Source organism: Canis lupus, unplaced genomic scaffold, assembly GCF_011100685.1.
Source record: "Canis lupus familiaris isolate Mischka breed German Shepherd unplaced genomic scaffold, alternate assembly UU_Cfam_GSD_1.0 chrUn_S96H255, whole genome shotgun sequence".
NCBI lineage: Eukaryota > Metazoa > Chordata > Mammalia > Carnivora > Canidae > Canis > Canis lupus.
The window spans coordinates 1-12732 of record NW_023331937.1 but is presented as its reverse complement, the minus strand read 5'-3'; the positions used below and the strand labels follow the sequence as shown (position 1 = coordinate 12732).

The window sequence follows — 12732 nt, the reverse complement described above, 5'->3', positions numbered from 1 at the left end:
GGAGTATCACACTTGTCTTTTCTTCACAGCATTTCTGAGTTGGCTTTATCACAAAGTTGACTTTCTCAGCAATGGCTCTTTTAGAACACACGTGTTCCCTGAAAAAACATTTGACACACATTTGACAATGTCTGCCAGGTGCTTTTGAACTTGAAAACAATTTGGCTACAAAGAATATCTCAGTTTCACACCTTCTTTCTTTCAATACCTGCAGATACTACTATACTATTTTCAAGCAGTAGATTTTGCTTTATGGATTGGTGAAGCCAGCTTAATGTTAAGCCCTTACAGGGACTTGCTTCTTCTCCTAGGGCACCTGAAGAATTTTGTTTGTTTCTTTTAAGATATATATAAAACTGGGATTTATAAATTTCTGTAAGTTGTAATCTCATTTTTTTTTCTGAAAAAATATGTACCCTTTTCATTTGTGGCTTCAGTTCTTCCTGTATTCTATGGATATTATATCCCGATTAATTGATTTATCTGTTAACCTCTTTGTTGTTATGTATCAGCATGTGGCTTTTCTTTTTTTATTCATTATCTCCTAATTAATTATATATCTCTTCCCTTTACATTTACCTCAAATCAATATGCCAGTTTTTCACTTTGAAACCTTTCTTCTTTCGGGTTCTAACTTGTATATTTGTCCCATTTTGACCTTATTTAGAGTCTTTATTTTTCCCTCTGCTCTCAATCATCCATTTTCGTAACTTTGCATTGACTTGTCATCTTGTCCTAGAGCTCTTGTTTTGGGGAATATAGTTGCTTAAAACCTATGGCATGAAGAACTCTCATGCCATTGTTCTTCTGTTCCTTGGGTTATGTTTAATTTCAAACTGGGGATTTTTCCTTTATTTTGTCCTGTTTTGTCTTACTCAGTGTGTTAATATAGTTAATGGGCCTCACCCCACCCCACCCCCGCCCCATTACTCTTGTTTAATTTGGAATTTGTATTCTTACCTCACCATATTTTATTCTGGGAGTGAATTTACTCTGACATGCTTTGTTTTTGTCTTGCTGTGGTAGCTGACATATTCACTCTCCCTGCGTCTGGAAGAAGATGTCCAGTCCCCCAATCCCTAGAGCCTCTGAATATGTTACTTTAAGTGTCAAAAGAGCCTTCACAGAAGGGAGTAAGTTAAGGATTTTGAGAGAGAAATATTCTGGATTGCCTGTGTGGGGCTGATATAATAAAAAGAATCCTTAGCAGAGGGGAGTAAGAGAAAAATTGAATAGCGATGTGCGATGGAAACGGTTGTTGAAGCGATGTGTTTGAAGATGAAGGAAGGGAACAAGAGCCAAGGAATGCAGGCAGCCTCGAAAGCCTGGAAAAGAAAAGAGAACAGGTTCTCCCCTGGAGCCTCTGGGTGGAACCAGTGCCACTAACACCTTGATTTCAGGCTGTGAGATCCGAATCAGACTTCTGGCCTCTGGAACTGTATGTGAGATAATAAATTTTTATTTTAAGCCACTAATTTCTTCTATTTTACTGTAGCAGACATAGGGAATTAACACAGTAAAGGATGTTTAGAACAATTCTTCCTTAGATCTGGACATAATCTGAGCCATTTTACTTTTGGGTGGAATTCTTTCTTTTTTTTTTTTTTTTTTCATTCCAAAGTGTATTCACTCTTAATTTCATGAATCTCCTTAGTCACTAGTCTGGTCAAGGAAATATTTGTGGTTATTTCATTGATTATGTTTTGTTTTGTTTTTCTTTTTGTTTTAATCTCTGATTGCCAGTTCCTTCCTGGTGCTCTGCTCTGTAGGCATGTATTTTAAGGGGCTTGACTTCTATCCCTGGCAATGAATTCTGTCATATGTCCCTACCACACTTTGCTTACCCATTCCTCTGAAGTTGGAAACTAAACTAACATGACAGCTCCCTGCTAGTATAAATAATGGTATTAGTATCAGCCTTGCAATGGTCGCTTTAAAGAATGAGATTATAGGATCATGGCTTATATGCTTATTTAATTTTATAATATGTTGACTAATTGTTCTTCAGCATGGCTGCAGAAGACATTTTAGATCATGAAGATTTGTTTTTTTTTAAACCCATATCCTTATAATCATGTGTATAGTTTGACCAGTTTGACCTAACTTTTACCAATGTGATACATGTAAAATAGTATCTAATTTTTGTTTTTACTTTTTCTGATCGGTAAGAAGGCTAAGCATTCTTGATGAATGTGCCTGCCATTCAGTGACTCTAAGAGGCTGAGCCCCTAGTAAGTGAAGGGAATGTACAGAGGCAGCACCCACTGGGGCCAGAGAAGACTGAAGGAGGCTCGAGACCATGGCCTGGTTCTAGTGTAACTGATAAATAAAGGTAAATACAGATTGTCCCTGAGGGAGGGGGGTGTATGCAGTGGTGGATGGGGGGTGGGATGGAGCTAACCACAGAGTTTGGTCTCTGTACAGAGCCCAGCTGTTTCCAGAGGACATAGACTGGGGCCTGGAACAGATGCCTGGAGAATGAGACTTCTAGGCTTGACCAGAAGAGGATTCATTATGAGGGCCAGGGAATGTAAATCTAGGGGTTTTCCCTTTCTCCAAACCTCTTGGGAAATAATTAGGAAAAGAATAGCAAAAGAGACAGTGGCTTGTTGTAAAAATACACGAGCCTATTCCCAGTGGTGGGGGAAAATTCAAAACATTTTAGGGTTGTATAGAATTATGAAATGCCCTCAAATCCACACCTATACACTCACATATACCAAAGCTATAACTGTTTCACATAAGTTAAATAATATTACTAATAAGATCTAATGTGAATTGTTTTCTATCATTCAGGCATGGTTAAACCCTAGTTCTCTCAGGTATTGCCTTCTCTGTGGGGAGATTCAATGATGTGGTTACTGTAGACACAAGAAAGAATGTTCTTTAGTTAATCCAAGTCCTCTTTTCTCTTGTTTTGATGTCAAGTGCAAGATACACAAATTCAAGTTGATGATAGTTCCCAGTGGATGAAAGCAATGGCTCTAGTCTGAGTTGTGGCAGTCCTTGAATCCTGTGAGTAGCAGCAGGGTTCCTGGTGTGTGCTGATGTAATCCCTAGGTCACAGAACACTGATGCTGGCTTGCATCATAATAGCCCTGTTGGTATGTTGAGCACTGGTCAGGACAGTGATTTAGTGAGGAAGTAGTTTCTCTACTGATTTGTTGTTCGTGAGTGTACAAGTGAACTAGTTTGATTCTTCGTTATTGTTAGCCGACTCTCTGAGCTGAGTTTCAGGGAGAAAGGTACTGATTGGAGTCACTCTCTGAAGAGGTGAACCATGAAGCAGAAACGAAAAAGGAAGCATCTAGAAAGGACAAGTTCCCCCCAAACTGTCAAGAGGTCAAAAGGTATGTGTTAAGCATCTTCTCTGAGCACAGGGTGACAAGGAACTGCCTCTAAAGAAAGGAGGAGAGAAGAAGGGAAGCGGGGGAGGGATGTGTATATATGCTAGTCTTTCTGAGGGCTCAGATAGTCTCTGAGAGTCAACAGAAAATTCAAGTGACCAAAACCTTGTCTCTGCAGCTTAAGACCTGTGCCATCTCTATGTCACTCTGGGTTACTGCACTACAGACTTAGTGAGTGGCTGATTAGTACTCTTTCTGTGGAAATTGTATTTTCCTATATTTTATTTCTGCCTAAGGGCATTAATGTAGTATAGGATGTTATTATAAGTATTACAGTAGTACTTTCTCCTGTTAATGAAGAAGAAAATGTGGCTCATAGAAGTAAGGAGAAATTTTTAAAAGAGCACTTGAAACTGGTTGTACAGGGATGAGAGTATAAAGTCAGAATTTACTTACTCAGAAGCAAAAAAGAATTTTGTCTCAGACTATGAGAATGTAAATGCGGGGTTCCTATCTAAAATGCAAGAAAAGGGCAGAATATGTACATATACCACTGTTTAATGATAATGGTTAAATTGAGGAGATTGTTTCTGAAGAAATGGAAAACTGAAGTAGTTCTGGTTGCTATGGAAATTAAAAGTAAACAAGTAACATCTAGAAGGAGAAACCATTGTTCAGTGGTGGGGAGTTGGGGGAGGGCAGATTAAGGCTAACCCTGAAGTTACAAGTGTTGACTCCTACTTGGGAAGAGGACTTGATATTTCCAACAATGTTTGTGCTTTCTGGGGAGAGAAGACAATACTCTGGTCCCTGAGGCAAAAGGTGAATCCTCTGAATCAGAATACTTCTCCTGCTATTCCTCCTTGAGTCATCTGTCTTCTGCAGGTAAGGGGCAAGGAAAGGCATGCAAAGTCTAGGCAGATTAGGGCAGTGGGAGCCTGAAGAGACTGGTAGACACCCAGCTCAGCATCTCTCAGCTAGTGGGAGAAAGGTACACATCAGAGCCAGTTATAATCTTATCCTCATCTCAATTTGGGAATCCGAGTTTCTTGTTCTTATATCCTCACTAGGAACTGAATATGAACAGTTTTCATGGGGCAGCCCCAGTGCCGCAACCATTTAGGGCCGCCTGCAGCACAGGGCGTGATCCTGGAGACCCTGGGTGGAGTCCCATGTCAGGCTCTCTGCATGGAGCCTGCTTCTCCCTCTGTCTTTGTCTCTGCTTTTCTTTCTCTCTGCATCTCTAGAAATAAATAAATTAAAAAATCATTTTTTTCTTTTTACTGTTCAGAACAAAGTAAGTATTTCCATAGAAGTCAATGGGAAGAATAGGTTAGGGAGAATAGTATAGGAGGGGGAACAGAATGGAACCAGCTGTTTTTCTGACTCATATTGAATTTTTTAGGAATCTCAAAAACAAGCAAATTTAATCCACCACCTGGCCACTGTTTGGAAGACAATACTCTGGTTCCTGAGGCAAAAGGTGAATCCTCTGAATCAGATTACTTCTCCTGCTATTCCTCCTTCAGTCATCTGTCTTCTGCAGGTAAGGAGCAAGGAAAGGCATGCAAAGTCTAGGCAGATTAGGGCAGTGGGAGCCTGAAGAGACTGGTAGACACCCAGCTCAGCATCTCTCAGCTAATGGGAGAAAGGTACACATCAGACCCAGTTATAATCTTATCCTCATCTCTTACTTGGGAATCCGAGTCTCTTGTTCTTGTATCCTCACTAGGAACTGAATACAAAGATTTTTCATGGGCAGCCCCAGTTCCGCAACTGTTTAGGGCCGTCTGCAGCCCTGGGTGTGTTCCTGGAGACCCTGGATCGAGCCCCATGTCAGGCTCTCTGCATGGAGCCTGCTTCTCCCTCTGCCTGTGTCTCTGCCTCTCTTTCTCTCTGCATCTCTAGGAATAAATAAATAAATAAATAAATAAATAAATAAATAAATAAATAAATCATGATTACTCATCAGAACAAAGTAAGTATTTCCATAAAGTCAATGGGAAGAATAGGTTAGGTAGAAGAGTTTAGGAGGGGGAACAGAATGGAACCAGCTGTTTTTCTGACTCATATTGAATTTTTAGGAATCTCAAAATCAAGCAAATTTGATCCACCACCTGACCCCTCTGTGGAAGACAATACTCGGGTCCCTGAGGCAAAGGGTGAATATTCTGAATCAGAATACTTTTCCTGCTATTCCTCCTTGAGTCGTGTGTCTTCTGCAGGTAAGGGGCAAGGAAAGGCATGCAAAGTCTGGGCAGATTAGGGCAGTGGGAGCCTGAACAGACTGGTAGACACCCAGCTAAGCATCTCTCAGCTAGTGGGAGAAAGGTACACATCAGACCCAGTTATAATCTTATCCTCATCTGTTACTTGGGAATCCGAGTGTCTTGTTCTTGTATCCTCACTAGGAACTGAATACAAACAGTTTTCATGGGGCATCCCCAAAGCGGCAGTGGTTTAGGGTGCCTGCAGCCCAGGGCGTAATCCAGGAGACCCTGGATCAAGTCCCATGTCAGGCTCTCTGCATGGAGCCTGCTTCTCCCTCTGCCTGTGTCTCTGCCTCTCTTTCTCTCTGCATCTCTAGGAATAAATAAATAAATCTTTAAAAAAAAAAGATTACTGTTCAGAACAAAGTAAGTATTTCCATAGAAGTCAAAGGGAAGAATAGGTAAGGGAAAAGAGTATAGGAGGGGGAACAGAATGGAACCTGCTGTTTTTCTGACTCATATTGAATTTTATAGGAAACTCAAAATCAAGCAAATTTGATCCACCAACTGGACCCTCTTTGGAAGACAATACTCTGGTCCATGAGGCTAAAGGTGAATCCTCTGAATCAGAATACTTCTGCTATTCCTCCTTGAGTCATCTATTTTCTGCAGGTAAGGGCAAGGAAAGACATGCGAAGTCTAGGCAGCTTAGGGCAGTGGGAGCCTGAACAGACTGGTAGACACTCAGCTCAGCATCTCTCAGCTAGTGGGAGAAAGGTACACATCAGACCCAGTTATAATCTTATCCTCATCTCTTACTTGGGAATCCGAGTCTCTTGTTCTTGTATCCTCAGTAGGAACTGAATACAAACAGTTTTCATGGGGCATCCCCAGTGCTGCAGTGGTTTTGGGCCACCTAAGCCCAGGGTGTGATCCTGGAAACCCTGGATCGAGTCCCATGTCAGGCTCTCTGCATGGAGGCTGCTTCTCCTTCTTCCTGTGTCTGCCTCTCTTTCTCTCTGCATCTCTAGGAATAAATAAATAAATAAATAAATAAATAAGTAAATAAATAAATAAATAAATAAATAAATAAATCTTTAAAAAAAAAAAAAGATTACTGTTCAGAACAAAGTAAGTATTCCCGTAGAAGTGAATGGGAAGAATACGTTAGGGAGAATAGTATAGGAGGGGGAACAGAATGGAACCAGCTGTTTTTCTGACTCATATTGAATTTTTTAGGAATCTCAAAATCAAGCAAATTTGATCCACCACCTGGCCCATCTTTGGAAGACAATACTCTGGTCCCTGGGGCAAAAGGTGAATCCTCTGAATCAGAATACTTCTCCTGCTATTCCTCCTTGAGTCGTGTGTCTTCTGCAGGTAAGGAGCAAGGAAAGGCATGCAAAGTCAAGAAGATTAGGGCAGTGGGAGCCTGAACAGACTGGTAGACACCCAGCTAAGCATCTCTCAGCTAGTGGGAGAAAGGTACACATCAGACCCAGTTATAATCTTATCCTCATCTCAATTTGGGAATCCAAGTCTCTTGTTTTTGTATCCTCACTAGGAACTGAATACAAACAGTTTTCATGGGGGAGCCTGGGTGGCTCAGATGTTTAGCGCCACCTTCAGCCCGGGGCCTGATCCTCCAGACCTGGGATCCAGTGCCTTGGTGGGCTCCCTGCATGGAGCCTGCTTCTCTCTCTGCCTGTCTCTCTCTCTCTCCTTCTGTCTCTCATGAATAAATAAGTAAATAATCTAAAAAAACAAAAACAAAAAACAAAAGGAACACAAACAGTTTTCACTATCAGACGTTAGAGAGAAAGTCCGTGCATTCATTTTGGGAAAATATCATTTCTTTTAGGGATGTATCCAGAATTGCTGTATGTCAGTTAAACCTACAAGCAAAGAATTAATGTAAAATTAAACCAAAGATTTCAGTACTCTAGTAATTTCTCACTGAAGAGATGTAAAAGAGCTCTGAATCTTTAGTCATCCATGTAAAAGAGTCTTATAGGTAATGACTTACGGAACATGAGCTCCCCATGCAAAACTACAAAACACATAATCTAAAGTAGATTCTGCAAACACAATGAACACTAAGATTTAGCTTCAAAGAAAATCATTTACTTGAACAATAGGAATGGTAAATAAGAATGTTTACAGTTATTAAACATGTAAAAACATAAAACACTATCAATAAAAAGATTTAAAAAACCAAGTTTTAGAAATGAGAAATAATGTTCTAGAAATCATAAGAAATGTGGATGAGTTAAACATCACATTTGTCAGAGGAAAAGAACATTTGTGACCTGAAGGCTAGAGCCATGCTAGAGCCGGGAATTACTTACAATATAAATCAGAGTGATCAATACATTGGCAATACAAAAAAAAGGATTAAGATAAATGAGGATAAAATGTGAAAGTATGACATATCAAACTAATGATTGTTTAGAATAAAACAGAGAACGTAAGACAGATAAAGAAGTAATTGCCAAGATTTTTTTTTCAGAACTCTGGAAGATACAAACCCTTAGAATCTGGAAACATTATTAGGAAGCTCGTTACAGAAATGGCAAAAATAAATCCCCACTAAACTAAGGACACTAAAGCCAATATTCAGAACCTCAATAACAAAGATGTTAAAGCAACTGGGGAGAAGCACACAGTCTTTCAAAAGAATGGTGATCTGTCAGACAGTGACCATATCCACATATAAGATAATGTGCTGGATGAAAAGAACAGTCACATCATAAAGAAAAGAAGGGTGAAAAAAAAAAAAAAAGAAGGGTGAAAAAAAGACAGGTTTCAGATAAAAAAGTAGAAAACATAAAAGATAAAAAATTTGAAAACACAGAACGTATTTGGAAAGATGAAATGGAACCCAGGAACAGAAGGTGAGCTGAGAAGTCTGTGATTGAATGCCAGTAGGTTTGATGATTTTCACACCCAAACCAGGAATCACTGATTCACAGATAATCCACCAAACAGATGTAACTGAAGTACTGGATGACAGTCACATACAACATGACTGGGAGCTCAAGTATTCTAAGCTCCTTATTTTGCACTAAGAGTGGGTGGCACCATTGACTCAAATAAACAACTCTACGCTCAGAAAAGAAAGGAAATCAGGTAAATAGAGCCTGCCCGTTTGTAAAGCCCCTAGTCAGTCCAGAGTATGTGGAGCATTTATTATCATCTACCGAAGGCTTTAACAATTTACCGCAAACAGTGGATTAAGGACAACAAAAATGTATTCTCTTATGGTTCCAGAGGTCAGAAGTCTAAAATACGGCATATGGACCCGTCATCTAATCCCAAATAATGTTCCCATCTCAGGGTCCTTAATCTAATAATATCTGCAAAGTCCCTTGGGCCTTAAAGGTAACATTATGGACTCTGCAGATAGGATATGGGCATCTTCTGATGAAATGTGTGAGACACAGTGACGTATGTATAGTCAGGGAAACAAATACTAAAATATATGGACTGTACACTGTGATGACACAATTTCAAGACACACCGCAGCGACCTCAATAAAGACAATGTACATATATTATATCCAGCTAGCCATGAGCACTTGGGAAAAAGTAAAAATGGTCGAATACTTCTATTTTGGAGCTTTGGCCAGAAAAAAGACTATACTATCCATGAATGTCTGACACAGAGTAAGAAGCAATCCAAGTGCACTGAATATATGAAACACTAGATATATCTTTTAATTCTAATTCAATTTACAGAAATCTTAAAGAAGCAAAAGGATACTCCACAGCCTGGTGAGAGTACCTCACAGGAAGAACACAGTGCCGTTGTCTCAAGTGACCTCCCCTGTGCCTCTGAGAATAAGAATACGGGTAAGTCGAGATGTCTGAACTGGAGGTGGGTAGTGGCAAAGGGAGATGTAAGCATGGCTGAGGGTCCAGCTGAGCATTTCTATTTACAGACTCATAGATGAGAGTTAAAAAGTGATCCAGGCCATGTCCAGATGAGAGGGATAACACAAGGTCTTTTTTCTCTCCAGGAGATGTTCATTGCATCTATATAAAACAAAGCCTGGAGATTCAAGGGGAATCTCAGAGAGGACAAATATCCATAAGTGCAGGGCCATGTTTGCAAAGGTGGAGTCTAAAGAAATGTCAGATCTCTCGGAGAAATGGAAATATAAACTCAGTGTGAACCTGAGAAGATGAATTCTGTTGGTCATAATGTTGGCAAATCTCTGACAGCTGGTGTGAAATGGGCCAGCAAAGAACAGATAGGGCATCCAAGAAGGAACCAGTAGATTTTGCTTTTTCGCTAAGAGAGGACTGAACTCCTTAGCATATGTCCTTTCATGGGGGAAGAAGGGGCAGAGATTGGAAAGAGACCCTTCGATTCTTCTCCAACAACCTCCTAACCCTCATGAGCACACAGGAATATTTATTCCATCACATACTCTACTAGGCTTAGCACAAAGTCCTCTCACAGTTAACCCTATTGACACTTGTCTCTTCATTTCCCATTCTCTGGTCCCATTTCTTTCTTTTCTTTTTCTTTTTATTTTTATTTTTTTAAGGATCTTAATCATTTATTCACAAGAAACACATATAGAGAGAGGCAGAGACATAAGCAGAGGGAGGAGCAGGCTCCCTCAGGGAGCCCAACTTGAGACTCAATCCCAGGAAGCCAGGCTCATGCCCCGAGGCAAAGGCAGGTGCTCAACCACTGAGCCACCCAGGCATCCCTCTGCTCCCATTTCCTTATACTCTCAGACAGACTCATAAATTCAGATCCTCACATCTTGAACCTTCACAACTCATTTTGCAGCATATGTATTCCTCAAGTTTGCCTTCTCTAATGACATCCTTAGATACTATCATCTCAAACTCACACAAATAATCTCACTCTTGTAGAACTTCATATTTCACATTAACAGTGAACAAAGCCACACAATCATATAACATCGTGTAAAACTCCTCTGTCCCAGGTCGCTTAGGCCCCTCAGGTAATTCCACAATCTAGGACCTCGCGTGAGGTCTTGCCTCTATCCTTGCCTCTATCCTAGCACTTTCACAATCTCAACAGATCTCACAAAATTACCCAGGTCCATATCTCTCTCATAAATCAAATAGACAATACGTCACAACTTGAACCTCAGTAGTACATGACACCCAGATCACTCATACCACCTTTACATATACGGGATTATGCAGTACCATTCGCTAATATATGATGCTCATGCTACCTTTACGTAGAATGGCCATGGCACCCGTACGACTCCTACGTAAAATTGTTGAAGAAACATGACAGACACGTACACAATCAGACAGTACTCACCGAACACGGTACACATACTACGTCTCTAAAAAATAATCCACCCCACACTGACTTGTCTCATGCCTATAACATGACCTACCAGATACTCTCCAGTGACCTAAGAGACAAAGTAGGTGCATTTTGTGATGTTAAATTTGGGTACAAGCTTAAATAAACTTTTTAAACATAGGAAGAGACTTAATATGTTTGAGTTATTTTATCAGGAACAGAAATTTACCTATTTACTGAAAGTTGAGTTTGCAAATGTAGATTAAGAGGAAGAACAACTAACTGGCGATTTTCGGGATGTGTTGAAGTTCATGATAGAGGTAAAACCCGATCCCAGAAATATACATATTTTACTAGGAAAACAATCAACAACTTAGAATTTAGCTGTTAATTGGGAAAGTTTAGTGGTAGGCTTATGAGTATGGTAAGTATAGAGGCAAAAACTGATCAGAACAATGTGTGTGGAACATGACGAAGATGACACCACTAACTAGGCCAAGTGACAGCTGAGCCATTTGGCCAGTCCGTAGCTCCTGACAGGGGAGCTGTGCCCGTTGCTGGGAAGTGCCGTCTGGAGTCAGCTTTGGGGATCCTCCTGGAGTCTCCAGTCCTGCAGAGCTGTGCAGCAGAGCCCTCAGGTGAGGTCCCTGGAGCACAGGAGCAGATATGTGGAAGAGGAGGCCAACTGATCGCAGTCTGTCATTCCTCCCTGTAAATCCTAACCCTCCCCGGAGGCAGCAGGACCTCGGTATCATAAACCACAGGTGGCAGACTGAAGACCTGTACTGACATACCTGCTCTGCATTTATTCTTGTGGTAAATGGAGTAGTAATAACAAATAATATGGGCACCTTACCATGTGCCAGGCAAGAATTTGAGCCTCTGATCAACTGCAGAAAACAACCTAGGGCTCTCATGCTCTCTTAGGTAACCAGACATTTCATTCCAGCAAATATTTTTAGGTACCTAGATTTTAGACCTTTGGATAGAAGCCAGACTATAATCTTCCTGGGAAGAAGTGCTGTGTGTGTTATTATACATGGTATTTCTCGAATGTTTAATGGAGGCAAAGATATCATCTATCTGATTGTCCTTCTCTTTCCCAGAAGTCTTAAACACAGATGAAGACATTCTACTTTCTGGACCCTCTGGGTTGGCCCAAGGCCACAGCCAGAGGGCAGAAGTTTCAGACTCAGAATATATTTCCCGTATCTCTCCTGCAGACAAGCTCTTTGACAGAGGTAATATGGTGGGAGTGGGAGGGGCTGGGGGGAAATCAGGCAGGGAGGTGAGGCAGCATGTTAGCCAAAAATTAGAATTACGAGCCTATGCCCCGCAATGCCATAAAGGACCCCTTCTCACGAGGACTGTCCAAGGTCTGTATTCCTAATTAATAAGCAGAAATGTACCAGGGAGGCCTCCCTGTCTTCTTTGGAAGAAGCTCTTAAAAGATCTGAATGAGAAGATAAAATATCTAAGAGAAATGTGGAAATATATTTTCGGAAAGGAAGTTTGGGCCATGACCGTGAAGTCTTAATTTGAACATTTCCAGCACCAGGGTTCCCCGGGAACTTTGAAAATTCATTTTACCTGCATTTGTACATTATATATCTATCTTTTTTAAAGATTATATTTATTTTTTTATGAGAGGCACAGAGAGAGAGAGAGAGAGAGAGAGACAGGCAGAGGGAGAAGCAGGCTCCATTCAGGGAGGCTGTAGTCGGACTGGATCCTGGGTCTCCAGGATCACACCCCCAGCTGAAGGTGGCCCTAAACCACTGAGCCACTGGGGCTGCCCTCTATCTATCTATCTATCTATCCATCCATACCTCCTCCGTGTGTTTTTAAGGGTTAATAGATAGATACCAGATATC

At 40.8% G+C, this 12732-nt stretch overlaps 1 protein-coding gene across 1 annotated transcript; it reads left to right on the top strand.

Annotated features, from left to right (window-relative positions):
* Nucleotides 1-3080: 3080 nt before the first annotated feature.
* LOC119879516 lies at nucleotides 3081-12099 on the top strand (the record flags this gene model as incomplete). Its single annotated transcript, XM_038589752.1, has 8 exons — nucleotides 3081-3350; nucleotides 4143-4232; nucleotides 4753-4893; nucleotides 5432-5572; nucleotides 6092-6229; nucleotides 6797-6937; nucleotides 9295-9408; nucleotides 11965-12099. Coding segments are annotated over exons 1-8 (970 nt in total), but the record flags the coding sequence as incomplete, so codon positions are not given.
* Nucleotides 12100-12732: the final 633 nt, after the last annotated feature.